Raw genomic sequence first — 21,191 nt, 5'->3', positions numbered from 1 at the left:
GGCAGATGGCCCATTTGTGCCTTCAAATCTTATTTGCAAACCACAGAAAATTCAAGGCCATGCAAGAGTAATTCTTGACTCTGTAACCACATAAACTATAACTTATAAAATGAACTCTGTTTTATGTCTCGCAGCTCCCATTATAGGTAGCTTTCACTCAGCCTCAGTAATGAAATGGCACTATAAAATTGTTTTGTGTCCTGCCCACCAATAAAGTACTGTGTAGCAGGTGACAGATCCAGAAAATGTATATCCCAGTCACTTCTTTGTGAAAAATACTAATCACAAATGAGAATCTTCACCTCCAATGGTAGGAATGGACTGAACTGGATGTACGAAGCAGAATGTCCTCAAACCCTGGAGCAGGGGAGCCTGGAGATATACTGGGAAGTGTTTATCATCCACTGCTGAGTATGGACTGATTTGGATTTATCCTTTGAACTGCCAAAGAATGATGGAAATTTAACTGTTTCTCTTTGTCTTCTCATGCTATTATAACAGATGGTTCAGTTTGCTGTTAGGCTTGATTTCATGGTGGTGTAATCTCCCTATCCACATTTGAGCAGCACTTGCTGCATATTGAAAATACAAAGTAGTCAAGTTTCCCATGCATTTCTAGCTAGAGAAATCACTTCAACCCATATCTCCTGTTAGGACAGCTAACTCAAATGTAATGGGCTTAATATAAGCTAGAGCTTTCTTTGTGTGTACAGAAGTCAATTCAAGTTATATCTTGAGCTAATACTGCACTGAACACAAGTCATTTAACAGTGAGTCCCATCCATGGCACTGAGTGCAAAATCTAACAAGTGATTTCTTTCTTACTTTTAACTACTGTAATATAGCTTCCACAATGTTCCTTCAAATATTATGGGGAAAAATTCTATTATACCCTAACAATAACCCTATGGATAGTCAGGCCATAAATATTCCTTTCCCATTTTCTGCTTTAGCCTTCATTTAGAAACACATAGTATTTTATAGGAGAACTGTTCTATTCTCCATTACAATATTGTTGATCTGGAGTAGCTTTAGTGTAGGTAATACTGCTATAACTGAGATGAGAATTTAGATCTGTGTATGTGTATGTCCATGCATGTACATGTACGCACATGCTATATATGTAGCGTTAATAAAGAGCTGTTAGATGGTGTTGCAGAATATAAGCATAGTTCTTGGTTTTTTGGACTGAAAAACTACTACTTGTGTGCTGCAAATGTCCATTTTTGTGTAGCTTTTAAGATGTGCAGTGGTGAAAGGGAAGAGAGTGTAGCAACAAACCAAGCATTATAATGATGTAACTATTATTGTGATGAACTATAACTTTGGATTGAGTGAAAACTACCCTAATCCCAGAAAAATCTCCCTGAAGAATTTTAATCTTCATATAAACTCATCAAACTAATCTCTGTTTTCCAGGTGTGTGAGACAGATTTGCCTAATGCATAGTAGAACAAGGTCTCAGGTTTTGGACTAGCCCAGCCATTGAAACTGATCATTGTGGTGGCTTTAAGTAGTAGCAAAACATAGTGGCTTTGTTTTTCTACATAAGGCGCACAGTGGATGTGTTTATACAACACGCTACTGTGTAGTCATTACTGTGCATTTATCGTGTACTTGTATTAGCACTGAGACTGCACAATAAAGCAAATGAGAAAATATATCTTAATGTTTAGGGTTTTCACTTTGTTTTCTTATGTTTTGTACTTTTTATTTTTGACTGTGGCTGTGGACAGAACAGTTCCACTGTTCTCAGGGGGTATGTGTGAGGGACCAGTATTGCATATGAACACATATCAACTGATTCATTGGAGCTCTTTTGTGTATCTAGTTCCCTCTCCTGCAGTAAGCAAAGCTAAACTGGGCAATTTACACTGGAATGAAATAGCTGCTAAATTACTGTGGTTTAGATTCCACTTACTGTAGAGCAAACACATAATAATTACAGTGGAACAGCTTGAAACATAGTACATCTCCCCCCTTTTCAATCAGTATAATTTGTTTCTTCCACCCTTATCTTCTGACTGTCAAATGTCAGGTAAAACAGCAGATCAGTGATTGCACATTACTATGTGTATAGCATGGTCATTTTCACAGTGAGCAGCAAGGACAGACAGCCTAAGCTTCTGGAGGGCAAGGAATTCCTTGGTACCAGAATTCTCTGATTACAAAACCAAGGGAGATGATGAGCCTTTAGGAGCTAGCAACTGAAGAACTCTAGATGTTTCAGGAACAAATAGTAAAGGCCAAATTATCTACTTCTGCTTAACAATTATAGAAGTGGAAATGCTAACCCAAAGTTTCCATGGTTCATAGCCAAGGAGAGCCCCAGTGCATCACCCTGTCAGTGGCAGGGACTAGTGGCTGGAAGGAAAATGGTGTATGTGCACAGTCCAGGAATGAAAGAGTCAAAGAGGTCCACTGAGATGGTGAAAGGGTACCATTGCAGTGAACTCAAACCATAAACTGGCTCAGCTTTATCGGCAGCAAAGATAATGGCATGGACCTCTGTGTCATGTGTCTGTGCCTCATCAACCTGCACTGATTTGGTGGCGATTGGTTTACACTCATTAACATAACATTGTTTATACTCATTAACATAGCATTGTATATTTAATACAAGCAGCCTGTTCCATGGTTCTGTTTCACTCCACCATTGACTGGTACAGAGTTACACACTTGCAGCAGCACAAGGGCAGCTAGGCATATAACTGGATATTTGCTCATTTAAACGCCCAGCTTGTGCACATCACTGAAAGCTTTGTATGCTCATTGGACATATGTGTTTGTGCATGTGCAAATGCATACACAAGCCTTTCAGTATTTGACTTTGTAAAATTACTGGCAAAAAGCTTATACTTTTCTCTGCTGTTATGCTTCCTAGAGATTTGTTCTTGACTAATTACAAATAACCTACGAGTGGATGTCTATTTTTTAAAGCAGGTTTGAAGAAAGAAGTTCAAAAAGATCAAGATGCTAACAGATCTACTGTTTCATCCCCAAAACGATTAGCAGCATCAGCCACCAAGCTCCATTCACCAGGTATTTATAAAACTAGAGATCATTGTTCTAGCAAAGATTTAAACTTGTGAAATTTGCATCTCTTGCTAATAAACCAAAATCTGAGCCCTACTATTGTTAAATAAGAACTGATTGTGTTCAACTTTCATTAATCCAAGAATGAGAATAGCAGGCTTCAGGATAGCCATGCATAAAGTGAATAGTCTACAAAAGAGCAACCATTTAGCTACAAAAGAGGAACCATCTTCCTTCCAAAATAAAGGTTCATTTGATGTTAAAAAATGTCTAAGGCTACAAAATCATTACTTTAAAAAAGCTATTACGGTTTTTTTTTTATGAAAAGAAAACAAATGCAGTGACAGAGAAACCATGTAACAGTCACCCACAGTAATAACAGATCACTTGATATCTAAGGTCTTTATTGTGAAAGAAGCTTTACATTTTCTAGGTTATTTCTATAGATAATTGGAAAAGAAGCTATCTGTAGTAATAGGCTTTAGACAACTATCAGGGCACTGTCAACTGACAAATTAAGATTGCAAACAAACATGTATTTACTGATGTTACCAATAACACCTTAGTTCTTCACAGCTAATTTTTTTTAAAAAAATCCAAAGTGTCTCTTTGCTACTTGCATTCTTTGGACCAAAATTACCAAAGCATTTATGTGCCTAAAGATACAGATAGGTGCTTATACACTTTTATTAATCTGGTCTGTTTGCCCTGAGCTCTTTTGAATGAGGTAGGATATAAATCTAAACAACAACGATAATAATATATCATGGAGATCACTGAAACCATTGAAATCAGTGGGCATTGTTCCATTCATTTCTGTTAGCTTAGATCAGACCCTTTGATTAATTCCCTCCCCTCCCCATTTTTTCAGGTTAAACTTTGAAATTAATTTACCTAAGTTTCATTAGACCAACTAAATAGTTGGAAAAATTGTTCTTTGCAAGCTTTCAGGCATAGGGAGAGTCTGCTGCTGTACGTCCTTAGATGAACACAGCTACAGCCAACACCCCTGAAACATGGAAGTGAGAGATCATTTATTTATTCATTTTAAACTATAAAACATTCTGGGCCTCTATCCTTTGATCCTCAGCATCAGTATTGCCACTGAAATACAAACTTCAAGATTACCTTCATTCTAACTAAACTTGAGCAGTTTCACCTCTTGTGACACTGCAGCTAACAAAATCAAGCAAATGAAAATTCTCTCCCTTCTTCAGATGCTAGGGTAAAAAATGAGTTTAACAGTGTCCCCTGAAGGGCATTATATTCAGGTTATTTTGGACCAAGTGAGGTCATGTAGGGAATTCCAAAGGAAAGGGGTCTTCACAGATAATACAAGGCCAGCAGCTCCCTCAATTTTATACCAAGGAGACTCCAACTTAAACACATGTTGATTGCTAGTGTACCAACATGCTACAGGAAAAGTTGGTTAAAGAACAATTGTTTCAGTTAGAATTAAAATGGGACGAAGGAATCATCTGTAAAAGCATGACTTCAGCTTTGTAAAGTTGGTCAGTTTTATAAAGAATTACATTTCCAAAAGTGATAATGAGTGTTAGTACCTTAATTCCTACTCACTCCCACCCTGCCCCACCCCAAGCTAACTTAAAGGGCTCTAATTTTCATAAAAGGACGAATACTTGCCCTGTGACCATTAGACTCCTTTAAGACTTCTTGGACTGAGCCCCTTGAAATTCAGGCACCTTAAAATCACTCAGCACTTTGGACAATTTGAGCTCAAAACAAAAATTAAATTTCTACCTCAAGTTTTACTGGACAATAGTCCTTTGTGTTCTTTTAAAAATAAATAAAGATAAAGGAAATGTATATTGAAGATGCATTTTCTTCATATGACAGCAGTACTCTGAAACCTTCACAAAATGGTCACTCAGACTAGGGACAGACATTCAAAAAACCTGATTCAATCATCGCAGGTTAGTCTAACCTGGCTAGGCTAAACCGATTTGTGACCATACAGACACCCCTCTGGACTGAAAAAGTGCAGGCACATCCCTGCAGTGGCTCAGGCTAAAAGCCTGGGGGTGCTAGAGCAGCCCTCGTTTCCCTTCCACAGTGCTGAGCTGACATGGCCAAGCCCCAGCAGGATGCTCTGATTAGGGAGCACCATCCCCCACCATCCCCAGCCAGGAATTGATAACACAGAGTTTTATCACCCCTAACTCAGTGTTTATCAGCTCATTAAAAACAGCCTCTCTCCATTAGTTCAAGCTCCTCTTAAACAGCTTTTCCAAGTAGGGACATTACCAGCTACCTGTTGATTAGCTCCAAAAAGCCCTAAGCCAACAAGGTCCTGTCTGCCTTTGTCCCGTCTGCCACAGCACGGACCATAGACAGCATTTGGTATGCTAGCTAATGTTGAGAGGTGTCTGTGTAAGGCAGAAGGGTGGGGGGAATCCCTGCTTGATCAGGGAGTGGAAGAAGCCAGGCAGACACTGCTGTGTCTGAAATCTCTGCCAGAGCTGCAGCCAGGGAGCAGAAGGGAGAGGCCAGCCATGCTGGGCTGGAGCAGAGAGCAGAGCCCCACCCAGCAAAGCATCTCAGATTCTGGGGGACTCTGATTTAATTTAAAGCAGGAAGGGGTCTGGGACAGACATTGCATAAACCAGTTTGATCCAAATCAGTTAAGTCTGATACTACATTCAACCAGGTTTATCTCAAACCAGTTTCAGCCATTTTCAAACTGGCTTATGTGCACCGAACATGTGTTCTGTTACATATTTAAATCAGTTTCTGATCACTTAAACCAGTTTATGTGTAATATCTATCCTTAGCCTCATTAGATAATGCGCTGTGGAACTGCTGTTACTCCTAGAGTAACCCAAGTAGTTCTCCTTTTACTATCAGTTCATGTCCAGCCCTCGGAGTTGTTATTTTCTTGTTAGATAACCCTTCTTCTAATATGCTGTCAGGGTTTATCTGTTTTGTTTTAGCAAATGGGCATGACTCAGAGGTCACAATAGCCCAAGTGTTTTAATCTGATCCCTGGTTGGCTCTGGAGAGAGAACAATGGTCCAGCCACCTGGATCATGCTGTAGGCTTGGGGCCTGTGTCTCTCTGGGTGAATCTACACATGCACTTTACTGCAGAGTTGACTAATTAGCTCTGCAGTAAAGCATCACAGTCTACATGTGCACCAGTATTAAGGTGCAGTAAACAAGTTAACTCAGTTATAGGATAGTACTGTTGTGGACACTCAGTCTGCCTAGCCAGCCAGGGGCCTGCTCCTCCCTGGTTCAACCTGCTGCTGTTCTGGGTGCACAGGTAGATGCTGTGCCTGGGAGCAGTTCACTCAGGCTCTGGAGTTTATCATGTTGCATTAATTACACGTATAGATGCACCCTCTGTCAGGTGTTGCTGAAGTGTTTTTCACTGTGCTATCCATCTCTTCCCCCCCCCCTCAGTTTTCATATCATCAAGCTCCACAAAATGCTTTCTTCACCTTTTTCCTTGGAATTGGAGGTAAATAATTAATTTTGCACATCCCATCTGAAGCCTATGGATGGTGTTACATAGTCAAAACAATTTGTTACATTGTTTTCTGTCGAACTGTTGATTAGAAAAAAATGTGAGAGGCATTTCAAGGTAAATGGCTTTTTGATTTCAGTACTGTGGGGCATGGCCCTGTTTCCTCTCAGCACTCCTGTTTTGACTGACATAAGGAATGTAGGAACATTCATTCTCCAGTATCATTTGTATATTTTGCATCATATGCAGAGCAGCAAAACAGAAACATCAATGGGCAGAATAAGCTTATTGAGCTGCTTTTCAGACCCAAATGAATTAAGCTGAGCTTTATCCCTGAGGAAAATATCACAGTTTAATTTACAAGGACAGATTATTATACTGACAAGGACAGCATAAAGACGTGCACTTCAAATGTTACAAGGCAAGGGGAATCCAGAAAGCTATAAGACAAAACAGTCAGATGGATTTTTGTTTTAACTAAATCTTGCCTGATTTCAAGGTTATTTTTCCCCTATATCTCTGTTTTCCCATTGTCCCATCACCCTGCTGTCTAAGCAGCAGAACATTTTTGTAGCAGAAAGACAGATTGTTGTTAATAGTAATTATGTATATATTGCGATAGTTTGAAATGCCCGATCAGGATAGGAACTCCATTATGTCAGGTGCTAGACAGATATAAAGAAATACACCATCCCTGCACCGGAGAGACTAGAGACAATGGCAAATGAAATGAGTATGAAGTAATGAGCATTGTGGTTGGGCATGACTGATGAGCGGTCATCCTCTTAAATGTCACAGGGTTTTCTGGATCATTTATCACCACAGTATTTAAGTGTTACTTCATGATGAATTTAATTCTGAAAATTTAATTCTTCAATCCTGGTATCTATCTTTGCTACTACAAGCTGTGGACATTGATCACTGTGAATGCTGGTTTGTACTTGCAGGTTTTCAGAGGCACAGGTTAAGTTATTTGGAAATCAAAGAATCTGGTTGCACACTGAGATCAAAGACCAAAACATCTTCAGTGTCTGAATCACATCTGCACATAATTGCCAGTGAAAAAATGTCAGAGTAACAGAAAAGGCCTATTTATGAACTGGTTTAAAATCACACTCCACTTTTCTCTGCTTTTCAAAGTAAATAAATGCTGTGTAATGACACTGGTGTGCTGCTTGGCTATCTTGCAAAAATTACAAGTATTTTCTCTGCCACATTGCCAGAATGAGATTAGTCAATTCCCTGTGATTTAATGCTCATAAGGCTTTGTGTTAAAATTCTGCTTGTTCTTTTTGACAGTAGCATAAAATGTGCGCTCACACATCTATCACGTCAGTTCAGGGTTCTGCATAAATATATGAAAAAAGCTATTTAATCCCTTGTGATTAGGTTGTGTTTTCAGTATAATAGAGCTACAGGATTACAAATTATTCTGTCACATTTTTTGGTGAGGGCTAGTTGGAGATAAATTTCCTATTTTTTTCTTACATTTCATGGGGTCAGTGTAAACACAGATTCAAAACACGCACACCTCAGGTGCATCTACAAGTGCAATTAATATGTAGCAGTTTGCACTGGAGTTTATTGCTTCCAGGTGCAGTGTTTGAACATGTGCCCAGGACTGCAGCACATTGAGCTTGGGTGGAGCAGCCCTGGTTGGCAAGGGGCTGCAGAGGTCAGGCTGCCAGACCAGGGCTGCTCTGACCTGGCTCAGTGTGCTGTGGAAGGGCTGGCTGGGACACGAGGGGCTAGCCCCACAGTGTGGGGCTAGCTGGCAGACAGCCCCAGTATTGAAGCACCCTCAAGCCCCAGCCAGCCCCATCACTATCTACATGTACAGTTCACCGCACATAACTACTCCACTGTAGGACAGTACTATCCTACAGCATAGTTAATTAGTTTACTGTGGCCTAATAGCGCTGCACATATAAACAGCAATGCTTATTCTGAAGCTAATTAGTCAGCTCCTTAGTAAAGTGTCTTGTGTAAATGCACCCCTTTTGAACTATTCCTTTCATTAGGGTTAATTTACATGTTACACTGAGATCATACTAAGGGCACTTAAAATGCAAACATCTACACATTAAAGCTTGTTAACTAATGCTAAGTGCCCTCTGAGCATCTCAGAGGTACACCACTTCAGGCAAGGGTTAATTCTGGGCTGTGCTACCTGGCTTGTCTTAGAGTACTCCATGGAGATGAAACAAGCACTTTGCAGTCCCTTGGCACCCCAGAATGCACTGCTCACAGCCTCCTCCCCCTCCAGAGCAGCGATAGAGCCCAGGTGCCCTGGCATCTAGCCACCCCATTGCTTACCAGCCCTCTAGTGGGAAGTCAGAGATGCGCAGGCAAGAAATGGCATTAACTTTTAATGAGTGACTGCTCACAGAACATCCTAAATTTAACAACACTTAGCATTGTGCAAAAGTAGTATGGTCTAAGTGTAATGTGTAAGTACACACACACACACACATACACACACGTGTGTTTGGTATGCAGGCAAAAGGCTATCCTCTGCACAAGCACATATTAACAAGGCATCTTTTCCTTTCTCCCTCTTCCTGACAAAAGCCCCCAGGCTAAAGTTTTGGGGCCAGTGACAAGAGCAGTTCAGTTAGCCACAGACAATTTCAGAATACGTGAGTATGAAGTGTTCCAGCATGCTATGGTGGCAGATGGAAAAAAATATGAAGAGATCAGAGATGAAGAGGAAAGCAAGAAGACTTCAAAATTCAAGCAGTGGGGTGTGCAATTGAACACAAGGAGTTTACAGAGCAACCTTCCAAAAGAACTTACAAGGCCAAAGTGATTTCCTCAGGCAAACACTTGAACCACTTGACACCACTTGAACATCAACTTTTCTTGTTTTTAAAGCGTGACAGAGTAACAACACTGAGGGAAACAGGATATTCTAGCCAAGTGTTAGAATTGGATTTGTAACATGAACATCACTTACAGAGAGAACATATAAAGTGGCTCCAGCATGACTGGCAGTTTAGACAGAAAAGTCATGCAGAGCTCAGAGAGGGTCAGGTCAACGCATGCCCTGTAAGACTGCATCTGCATGATGACTGGTAACAAGCCTTCAGCTCACTCACAGCAGAGTTTTAAAGTTGTAGTGTAAACAGGACTTAAATCAGCACCTGGGTTGCACTATAAGCAATGGGGCCCAACCCAACTGGTCCCATGGGCCAGTAAGTGGTGCAAGGCTAGTCTATGGCTGGATCTGGCTGGCACTCAGGGCCGATCCATGGCCAGACCCAGCACGAGGCCAGTCCATAGGCTGACCCTGCACACTGGATCCAACCTGCAGACCAATCCTGTGTGCTGAGTCACCCTACAGACTGACCCCATGCTCTGAGTTGGGCTGTGGACTGGCCCCACGTTCTATGTGGACTGGCCATGCACTCTGACCATGGCCTGCAGGGCTTCCCAGAGGCATAACAGGGCAACCTTGATGCATGGGACAGTGTCAACTGCCACCATGCCAATGACAGCTGTGCAGTCAGCTGTTGCTGTGGCCATGGCTAATTTTGCACCCCTCGTCTGCCACCAAGAGTGGCATCTGGGGCTGCTGCCTGGTCACCCCCTGCCAGTTACACTACTGGGGTTCCCCACAGGTCTAGAAATTTTGCAGAGAGAGAACAAGGGCAGCATTAATTGCCACCAGAGTCATTCAGGGTAACCCTGGCAATTTAATTCTCTGTTCCCAAATTTCTAGAGCCATGGGGAGATCCACAGATTGAACATCATTGCACTAGAGACTTGGACTGTGGAGGATTTTAACTCCATACATTGCAACTTTTGGCTTTGTCTTACGGCAGTTAATGTCTTGACCTCATTAAGCTGTAATTTATGCAACAATGCCATGGGACTGAAATACCTGCATCATATTGGAAAACAGTGATTTCTGCTACATTTGTTATCAGGAAGTGTCACCTCACACCCCCAGTGATCCCCTTTGGGGAGTGACACAGATACATTTCTGTATAAGCAGTCAGGAGGGGCAATGTTGGGAACAGTCTGCCATGTAAGATTGGACCAGCACAGCAAAATGCAACGATGTTGCTATAAGACCCAAACCATGCCTGTGCCCATGATATGTATAACAAAGCTAGTGATGCTGTCTCCCTTACCACTACCACACAGTTCATTGTATGATCCAGGATTGCTGTCACTGTGGCTGTCTCCCCTAGCGATTTCCATAGTGGCAGCAACAGGGGGGTTGGTAAGCTGCATGATGATAAAAGCCACCTCCAGATACAAGGAAAAGTGATGGTGAAATTTAAGCACTAGATTTCCAAGTAGATGCTTTTTATACTGAGCTGTGAGTAGGCCTTAACTATAACTTGTTACTCAAAGGGTGGGTGGGTGAGTCAGTCAGTCACTCAGTAGAAAGTTAAGTGTAACTTCTAGAGATGAAAATATGCACAGGAGTTTTAAGTTCTACTCTAAAAAATAATTCTATAAAAATAGCATATTGTGGAGTTCTGTACTGCTTATGTTTCAGTGATTCCAACTGTCTGCCCTGCAGTCTCATTATGGGACCTGCTAGCCAGAGTGGATTCTCTCTTTTTCTCACGTCATCACCAATAATAAAGGTTATGCATCTCAAATTCAAGTGCCTGTGTAAGCCAGCTTTCTTCATAGTACTTCCTCACTGACATGTGTGAAAATCTATAGCTATCAAAAGGGTTGCACAGATGGAAACTCCAGATTCAGAGTTGAGGCAGGAATCATGTCACTTCTAAAGCCCTCTGACATGAACAAAAACATTTTTTATGCACAACCAAGTCTTGCTATCTTAATTCCTGTCCTTAGCCTGCTGCAGTCCCTGCCCCTTGTACTCATTCTGCTAAAAGGAGAATATCTTCCTGTTCCACCCACTTTTCTAGCATTCATAGGTCCTGGATCAGAATTCAGAAAATGCCTCCCTGTGGCCTATATGTGACCACAGCATAGAAATGGCAACTTGAAATTTGTTTTCACAAAGCATTTACACAAGTGGGCAAACACATGTGACGGTTACACAATTTTTTTTTCCAATAAGGATATGAAATTTGCTTGACAGAACAAGGTTTTGTGCCTATCTTGGATTGCACAAAGAGGGAAAGGGCATGAAATACTCTTTGCACAAAGGTTTGCTAATGAGAGGAAGACCATAGGATCCAGCCCTGCTGCACACTAGCCCCTCCTTCAAGGTGCTCAGTGACCTTAAGTCTCAGTAATGCAGGTGGATCTCAGGGCACTTCTTACCACACAGGACAGTTAGTCCTGGATCCTCAAAATCAGGGGTGTCAAAGATACAGCCTGTGGGCCAGATATGGCCCATGGAGCCTTATCTTCTAGCCCCTGGTGCTGCCTTTGGGTCTGAAGTTGATCCATGGGCAGCACATAGTGGGCACTGGATTGGCTGGGGATGCACATTTCATGTGGTGCCTGCTCTAGCCAGTCCAGGACGTGTACCACACATGGCACTTACTTTGGCTGGTCTGAGACTTGTCCTGCACACGCACCCCTCCCAGCCACTCAGGGATGGAGCACTGCATGCAGCATGGGTACCAGACCCAGACTGGCTGGAATGCCACATGCAGTGCTAGCCCTGGACCAGCTGGAGCAAGCACTGATCCAGCATTTGGGGGAGGGATGAAGGGAGTGTCTGTGAGCCTGATCAGGCTGGTGGAACTGGCCACATGCCATTCATCCAGTGTATGGACCCACCTTACACTAGTCATCCAGGCTGTGGAGTCAGATAAGTTTGACCCCCTGCTTAAAGGTACTGAGGTGCCTTTCTCCCATTGAAATCAGAGAGAGTAAGGTACTTCAATAACTTCAAAGTACTGGACTTCTTGCAGGATCACATTCTTAGGGTTTTTTGTAAGTAAATGCATTAGAAAGCTTATGTGAATACTGCAGATTATTGCAGGCAGATAATAGTGACAGATGAGTTCCAGGATCCTTAAAAATGTGAAAAAGTTGCATCCATGCATATACATTAACTGATTACTGTGTTTTGGGGATTTTTGACTTTTTCCTTGTAGGCCATCCCAAACAGAGGCCAACAACTCCAAAGAATGGAATTTCCTCCAAACCAGATCTGCAGACTCGAGAGGCTGAACGGCAATTTGTCCAGCGGCTGAAGGAAAAGTGTGATGAGCAGTCCAAGCAATTAAGCTGCATTCACGAGGAACTGAAAAGAGCCAGTCGTGGATTTGACATCTTTGCCATAACAACACAGTATTTCTTTAGGAAGGTAAGGCTACTCTATGCAAGCTACCACCACTAGAAAGCATTTATTACAGTATCTAACCCTATCCCTGAACACTAGTCATTGACCTGAGCTGCTGCTTATTAGTAATGATGATGATGATAATAATGATGCTATTTCTTCATTCTTGTCTCCCTGTTTTTGAGAACCATATAAGCGTATAATTTCATTGTAACAGTTACCATGAGAAGGGGGTTATAATTAGATACAATATAGTTGACATACAAAGATCAGAAAATGGAGGCAGCAGACGAGTGAGGTAACCGAGGCCTGTGATAAGTGTGTAGTGGGTTTAGAATTTAGGGTTGGTGGTGGTAGCCGTGTTGGTCTAAGGACATGGGCAGACAGGGAATTTAGGAAGAAAGTGCCTCAGAAGCAAAAAGCCCTGGCATCTCTACATTAGAGCTGGGATGGACAAGACTGACACTTACAAAGGCAAAAAGAATTAATGCATTTAACCTGTTAAAAGCTGACAGATAAAAGAAAAATATTTTTTTCTACTGTACTTGTCCATTTTCTATTCACCAAAGGGTTGGGCAACTCAGACTTGTCTTCCAAATTACAGTGGTCAGTCTTACAAAACTGCCAATTCCCTTAGAAGGGAGGTGCCTGCCCCCTAGCCCACAGGCTACATCCAACTCCCAGTGTACTGTCATCTGGCCCACAAGGCTCCAGTCCCCACGAGCGAAAAATTTGGCAGTGGAGGAGTGGTCGCACTGCTCCCCTGCTGCCAAATTTCTGGACCTGTGGGGAGCCCTGCAGGCTGGATAGTGTGGCCCTGTGTGCTAGATAGGGTGCACCAGGCAGTGCAGGGCCTGATCCCAGCCTGTGGGGGCCAGCCAAGGCTATGAGGGGCTAGGTGAGGGCAGTGCACAGGGCTTCCGGGCTTGATCCTGACATGCAGGGTCATGTGGGAGTGAGGAAGGAGGAATGCAGGACCTCAGAACCAAATCCTGGCCCATGGGGGCAGTGCGGGACCCCAAGGCCCAATTCTGGTGTGTGGTCTAGAGCAATGAATAATGTTACCTCACTGTTTGCAGCATTACTTAAAGGAGGAACAAAGAATAGGTGGAGAATACTTCCAGTCATCAGAAGTGTCTATTTACTAAACCTAGAAAGATTTTCTTAAGGTAACCAGCCGTCCTGGGGCTCTAAATGATTTTAGGTATTACTTGCCTCAGAAAACATGTGCTCTGGGTCATGGTTCTGGCACATCAGGCTGAATTCACCAGCTGTATGTGTATTGTACTACTCCCATGTGTGGGTTTGCGTTCTTTGGGGCAAAGTAAACAAATGCCGAGTGCACTTGATTCAGCCCTTGCATAACATTCACGATTGTGAGTTTCTTTCTGCTTTAGGAGCAGACAATATTACACATTTGGTGCTGCATGTTGGCTCTTAAGACTTATTGACTTTCACTGGAGCTCAGGCTCCTAATTCCCTTGGCAACCCTTGAAAATGTGATCCTTGGTGAGTTTCTGTGCTGGGTCTCTGTCCCAAGGTGAAATAACGCAGCTGCTTCTGCCCTTGCTGCTTCTGAAAGTTTGAGCAAAGTCATGTCTGCTGGTTTTGAGTGAGGGAAGCATGAAACCAATTCACTTTCATAGATTTCATAGACATTAGGGCTGGAAGGGACCTCGGAAGATCATCGAGTCCAGCCCCCCGCCCAAAGGGCAGGAAGTCAGCTGGGGTCATAGGATCCCAGCAAGATAAGCATCCAGTTTCATCTTGAAGGTGTTCAGTGTAGGCGCTTGAACCACCTCCGGTGGCAGGGTGTTCCAGACCTTGAGGACTCGGACAGTAAAGAAATTCTTCCTTATGTCCAGCCTGAAATGGTCTTGTAGTAGTTTATGACCGTTCAACCTAGTCATCATCCCTTGGGGCGCTCTGGTGAACAAACGTTCCCCCAGATACTGGTGGTCACCCCTGATCAACTTATAGGTGGCCATCAGATCACCCCTGAGCCTGCGCTTTTCCAGGCTAAAGAGCCCCAGGGCTCTCAGCCTGTCATCATAGGGTCTGCTTCCCTGACCTCTGATCATGTGCATGGCTCTTCTCTGGACTCTCTCAAGCTTCTTCACATCCTTTTTGAATTGTGGAGCCCAAAACTGGATGCAGTACTCCAGCTGCGGCCTCGCTAAGGCCGAGTACAAGGGGAGAATGACGTCCCAGGATTTGCTTGAGAAGCATCTATGGATGCAAGCCAGCGTTTTGGTTGCTTTACTAGCCGCAGCATCGCACTGCAGGCTCATGTTCATCTTGTGGTCAACGATGACCCCCAAGTCTCTTTCTTCCTTAGTGCTAGCCAACATAGCACTGCCAAGCCTATAAGGATGCTGCGGGTTTTTCTTCCCAAGGTGGAGAACCTTGCATTTATCGGCGTTGAACACCATCAGATTCTTGTCCACCCACTTGCTGAGCCTGTCCAGGTCAGCCTGGATCACCCGCCTGTCTTCTGGTGTGGATGCTTTGCCCCAAAGTTTGGTGTCATCGGCAAACGTGGCCAGTCCGCTTCTGACTCCAGTTTCCACATCATTAATGAAGATGTTGAACAGTATGGGTCCAAGGACAGAGCCTTGGAGGACCCCACTGGTCACAGGACACCATGATGAGTGACTTCCATCAATTACTACCCTCTGGGTCCGATCACAGAGCCAATTTCCCAGTCAGTGGATCATGGAGGACCCAGGGCAACAATTGGCCAGTTTCTCCAAGAGGTGATCATGGGAAACCAGATGAAGGCTTTTTTGAAGTCAAGATATATGACATCAATCTCTTCTCCCTTGTCCAGGTGATAGGTCACCTGGTTGTAGAAGGAAATGAGATTGGTCAAGCAAGACCTACCTACAACAAACCCGTGCTGGCTATCCCTTAAGATGTTGGCATTGGCCAGTCCATTAAGGATGGCCTCTTTAATAAACTTTTCTAAGATCTTCCCCGGGATAGAAGTCAGGCTAATGGGCCTATAGTTAGCCAGATCCACTTTCCTCCCTTTCTTGAAGATAGGCACGAAATTGGCCTTCTTCCAGTCTTCGGGCACTACACCAGAGTGCCAGGAGTTTTCAAAGATCCGTGCTAGAGGCTGGGCTATGATGCTCGCCAGCTCCTTGAGTACCCTGGGGTGAAGATTGTCAGGGCCGGCTGACTTGAAGGTATCCAGCTTCTCAAGATGTTCCTTCACGAAGTCAGCATTAATGGAGGGCAGGGGATCACCCTCACCCGGACTTCCCTGTCCCGTAGCGGGCATGGGCGTCCCATGGGACTGATGAAAGACCGACGCAAAGTAACTATTTAATAGGTTGGCTTTTTCCTGGGCATCAGTTGTCAGTTGCCCCATCTGGTTCAGTAGGGGTCCAGTGTTGCCCCTGCTTTTCCTCTGGCTCCCCACATATCTGAAAAAGGACTTTTTATTGTCCTTGATGCTCAAAGCTAGTTGGAGTTCAGTTGCAGCCTTGGCTTTCCTGGTCTGCTCCCTACAGGACCGGACCAGTGCAGAATAATCCTCCTTGGAGGTGACTCCCATCCTCCATCCTTTGTAGGCCTTTCTTTTTAGCCTTAGGAGGTCTGCTAGGTCCCTGGAGAGCCAGGGGGGATGCTGTGCCCTCTTGCTGCCTTTCCTCTGAGATGGAATAGACTTAGTTTGTGCATTGAGGATCGCTCCCTTGAGGAGCAGCCACTCTTCTTGAACTCCCCTCTCCCTGTGGTCATGGTCCCTTAGGGCCTCACTGACAAGCCTCCTGAGCTTGTCAAAGTCGGCTTTCCTGAAGTTAAGGACTTCCGTGTTGCTGACTGACTTGCCAGCTTTTCGGCGGATGGTGAAGGTGATCAGCTCGTGGTCGCTGTCACCCAGCTTCCCATTGATCACTAGGTCGCCGACTAGGTCATTCCCAGTAGCCAGTACCAGGTCAAGCAGCGCTTTGCCTCTCGTTGGCCCATAGACTTCTTGAGTCAGGTAGAGGTCATCCACGCAAGAGAGGAAGCTTTGCGACCGCTCAGATTTAGCTGAGCGGTCCTCCCACGAGATGTCCGGGTAATTGAAGTCACCCATGACAACCATGGTCCTGGAGCATGCTGCCTCAGCCAGTTCCCAGGCAAACTCCTGGTCAAGCTCAGGACTTTGGGTGGGAGGTCTGTAGTAGACTCCCACCATTGTGTCCCCTGTGCCGTGTTCCCCACGGATTTTAACCCAGAGGGTCTCCAGTCGTCCACCCTGGTCGCCAATATCAGCTTGCAGGGACGTGTAGCTTTCCTTAACATAGAGAGCTACACCCCCGCCCCTTTTATCTATATGATCCCTCCTGTACAGGGTATAGCCATCTATACCCATGGTCCAGTCATGGGTGGAGTCCCACCAGGTCTCCGTTATCCCTATGACATCATAATTATTTGCATAGAGCAGGAGGATGAGCTCCTCCTGCTTATTCCCCAAGCTCCTGGCATTTGTGTACAGGCAGGCAAGTGTCCCCTGGGGGGCTCCTTCCTTGCCCACAGATTTTACCAGGGCTGGGGCAGGGGTGGGCTCCCTTAAGTGCCTTGACCCGCTGGCTTTGCAAGGATTGCTCAGCAGGCCAGCAGTGGCGGTAGTCCCCCCTTTGTTTTCCATTGGAAAGAAAAAAGAAAGAAAACAAACAAAAAAATCTTGTGACCGTGTTTGTTTCAAAGAGGCCTGTAGGCAACATGGTTGAGGTTTGAGTTAAATTGAAATTTGGCACATGAATAGTCTTCATTAAGGAAGAAGACATGGACTTGTTCCAGAGAATTTGCATTTTGATTTGTCCAAGTGATGAATATTTGGGAATTCCATGCTCTGCATATACAGCCATGTCTGGCTCAGCTCGCAGCAGGCCTTATCCATTGAAGTCAATGGAAATGTTTCTGCTGACAGTTGCACAGACCCTGATTATTAGTATGTTTTGGTTTCCATATGTTACACAAAAAATGTACCACACAGAGAGTTGTTTTCTCAACATAATGTAATTCAATTTTTAAAAAGTATGCAGGAAATAACAGTTGGGAACTAGGAACTTGATCAGGTCTGAAATGTGCATATAAGGAGCAGTGTTTTATACACTTTTAAAAATGTTCTCATTTCTCATAAGTCTACCAAGATGCTTTCACCTACACCTGGAGGCAGGAAAAAACACCTCTCATTTTGGGGGCAAAACCCTAGATCTTATAAACGATCTGCTACTTATAAAAGATCCATTGCTCTATTGCCAGCCAAAATGACATCCAAATTTACATGGGAATGGGAGCTTCCTCCAAACTTCCACTCCCACTTCTTCCATTTTCCACTGATAAACCTTAGGAAGCACTCCCTTGTGCAACCGTCATTGAAGCGGGTTTGTATTTGGTAAAGTTGGGACTGTTTAGTGGTAGTATGTGTCCAACTACTGCAGTTAGAGCTAGCTGGAGTGATTTGCATGCAGCCCTGTTTAGGGATGGAACAGAGGGGAGCACCAGGAGACATCATGTGTAAGGAAGCAAGGAGGCTCCTCACCCTCCAAGATAGTAGAGCGTGAGGACAGAGAATTGGCTCTGCCTCCTACTCTCACGTTGAGTCAAATTAAGCCACAGGCTCCGCAATGGGTGGTACCCTTTGTGGCGGGCCAGTAGGGGGTGCTCCTGCATTGAGCCACCCACCTCACTGTGCCCGACCACCTTCCAGGCTCCAAGTGCCTCCCTGGGGGTGCCTCACGTCTGGCTGACCCCCTTCCTGGAGCATACATGCTAGCCTGGGGTAAAAACTGCCACCATCCAGGGCTGGGCTTTATTTTGGCTCTGTGCACCCTGGGAAACACAGGTCTAGTAGCCCTCGAGGGTACTTGACTCACTTAAAGCACTTGGGGGTGCATCTCTCAGTCGGAAGCACAAGTAGTGGTCTCCCTTAGTCAGTTGAACCAAGGGGACCCCAAGGCATAATCTAGACCCACACCCAATAAATCTCCCACGCTAGGTACAAAGGAGAACTTTATTGGTTACAAGGGGTAGGGTTGCAATAGGGTACAGGGTAGAGCAATAGCAGAGAAATCTCATAGAGCAAACTGCCATGGCTGGGTAGCCTTTGATCACACATCTGAGTTACTGCAAGCTATATATCTAGTTAGATCTCAGGTAGCTTACTCACGAATATCATCCAGAGGCAGGTGGAGATTCCCTCTGGAGGCAGGCAGTTCCTTGATCATGAGTTTTGACAGAGAGAGCAAGTTTCAGATGGTTCAGCTCTTCTCTTTCTCTGAGTCTTCCTCATGGCTGCTGCCTCCTCCTCCTGGGCAGTCCTTAACTTATATAGCCCTTGTGACCTCGTTTACCTGGTCCAATGGAGGCCAGCACCTGTTGGCTGTCAGCCAACCAATTTGAAATGCATCACTAGTTGCTGGGCAGACTGGCAGTTCCTAGCTCCCCAGGGTGTCCAAGCCACTCACCCAGGTATGTGATGCCAATCATGTAGGCAGAGGGAGCAGGTTTCCCCCCTCCCTCAGGAATGTATCCAGCTCAGGTTACCTAAAGAGATAGGGGAAGGTGTGTACCCTCTGCAGGGCCCATCTTAACCAAATTGTCACAGAGCAGAGTTTTTGGGGAGAAACAGAGGTGGCCTTCTGCCACACCCTTCCATTCATTCTTTTACGTTTCAGAATTTGATTTCCCAGAAGCTGCCTGGTGGGTCATGGGGATAACACCACCAGATTGCTAGTCAGCATCATTTATGGTCAGACCTATGACTGTATCTAAGCCTCCCACTTTCATTCTTGATTAATGAAAATCTTAGCAAATGCTTTTGCTTTGGTTACTCTTGCATTTATCCAGGAATTTCACCTCTAGTGGCACAATACAAATGCCCCCAGCTATCCATCTTAATTATGGCCCCAGTTCTGAAAACCAAGAAAGCAGAACTAGCCCTATTCCCCTCTTCCTAGCTGGAGTCTAGGCCAGTTGTCTCACTGAGGGAATGAGCATTCCTGTTCATGGAAATGGCTGTTGTGATCAGCTTTGCAGCCATGGAAAGGGACTGATGAAGTTTTTCACACCCTTTGAATAAACAGCTGTGGGCTGTTCTGGCCCTTACTCAGGTTTGAGCTCAGTCCCTATGGGCATCTTTACATGTGGTTTGGGGTGGAGGGGGCATATTTTAGTTAGAGCTCTAGTTAAAGCACCCCCACCACCGTTTTGAAACATGGGGACACTGAATACGCGTGATGACGAGGCTACTGACATGTTCTTATTAGAATGCACCAGCAGACTTGATTAATCGAGTATACTCCAATGCGTTCTGATTAGCAGTGTGGGGCACATCTATAGGTGTGCCCTATGTGCCAACAAAGCACTTCGTTAATTGAGACAGAGAGTATCACCCTGCAAATGCAGGATATGCTCACCTGGCCACACTGGCAGCCTTAATTCTGGCATTTCTTGATTTTTAAGTGCTTCATCTTGCAACCTTAAAGTTGCTTGAACCTTTTTTTAATTTAATATTTAGTAAGATTTTGATAGCCTTTTTTGAAAGAATCAATACTGCTACTGAATTTCATCAAAAAACAATGCCCTTTTCTCTGCTTCCACTGAATGCATTTAAAAAAAAAAGAACATTAATAACAGTTGTAAACTAATAAGTATGAAGGCTTTTAACAGTTTGTAGCCATACTTACCCATCAAACTCCAGTTAACCCAGTCTGCTACCACATTATGGAGAAACATGGATAGTCTCATATAGTGAGAACTCAGTATGTGGACCAACGAAATGAATATAGTTGCTCAGGAGTAGGCCATTACCTAGTCATTCAGGCCAGTCATTACAATGCCTGTGGACATCTGTTTTTAAGTAATTCATTCATTATTAGCAGATTAATTTGCAAAGGCCAGCTTCTGCCATGGGACATGCATACATAACTCATATTGACTGTTGTCAGTTCCAAATTTATCTACAAGGAAATTGTGTTGAATGTTCGTGCTTAATATTTCATGTTCCAATTATGACCAACACCAACCTCAGCTTGTCATGGCGTATTTTGTGAAGGAAACAAATGGCTGCTATGAACTGAATGACATCATGAGGGTATTTTATAAAACACAATATAAAGAGCCAAGGAGACTTTGGTCACTACTTACCTGGGCCACCTCATCAGCCCAATAGTCAGTGAAGTTCCTGGTCCAGTTCCAAACTTTGTCTTAAAGGGGTTTGCGAGTGCTGCAGGCTTTTTGTTAAAAGTGGCAGCAGCACCATCTAGAGGAGAATATCCCAAAGTGAATTTCTGAAAGGGAATTCCTTATGTGAACAAAAATGAAACAAAATATACTTAAGTGCCCCATCAAATTTAGAGCAGAGGTGTTTCTGCTGAACAAGAACCTGGTAACATCACACCCATGCAATTGGAAGTTCAGTTCATCAGCTGAGGAATTGGAA

The 21,191-nt window shown here is 44.1% G+C and overlaps 1 protein-coding gene across 4 annotated transcripts in view; it reads left to right on the top strand.

Moving 5' to 3' along the window:
- Positions 1 to 21,191, top strand: part of MTUS2 (microtubule associated scaffold protein 2) — a 575,297-nt gene that overhangs the window by 452,332 nt on the left and 101,774 nt on the right. For 3 of the 4 annotated variants that reach the window (XM_019497357.2, XM_059719702.1, XM_059719732.1), the window contains 2 exons: positions 2,941 to 3,042; positions 12,564 to 12,775. In XM_019497357.2, coding sequence (XP_019352902.1) covers positions 2,941 to 3,042; positions 12,564 to 12,775 — 314 coding nt within the window. The remainder of the gene's footprint in view (positions 1 to 2,940; positions 3,043 to 12,563; positions 12,776 to 21,191) is intronic. The other variant, XM_019497359.2, reaches the window with a different exon arrangement.

The sequence above is a fragment of the Alligator mississippiensis genome, chromosome 1 (genome assembly GCF_030867095.1).
Source record: "Alligator mississippiensis isolate rAllMis1 chromosome 1, rAllMis1, whole genome shotgun sequence".
In the NCBI taxonomy this organism is placed as follows: domain Eukaryota; kingdom Metazoa; phylum Chordata; order Crocodylia; family Alligatoridae; genus Alligator; species Alligator mississippiensis.
Note: the sequence above shows the minus strand (reverse complement) of the source record. Positions and strands in the feature narration are given on the sequence as shown.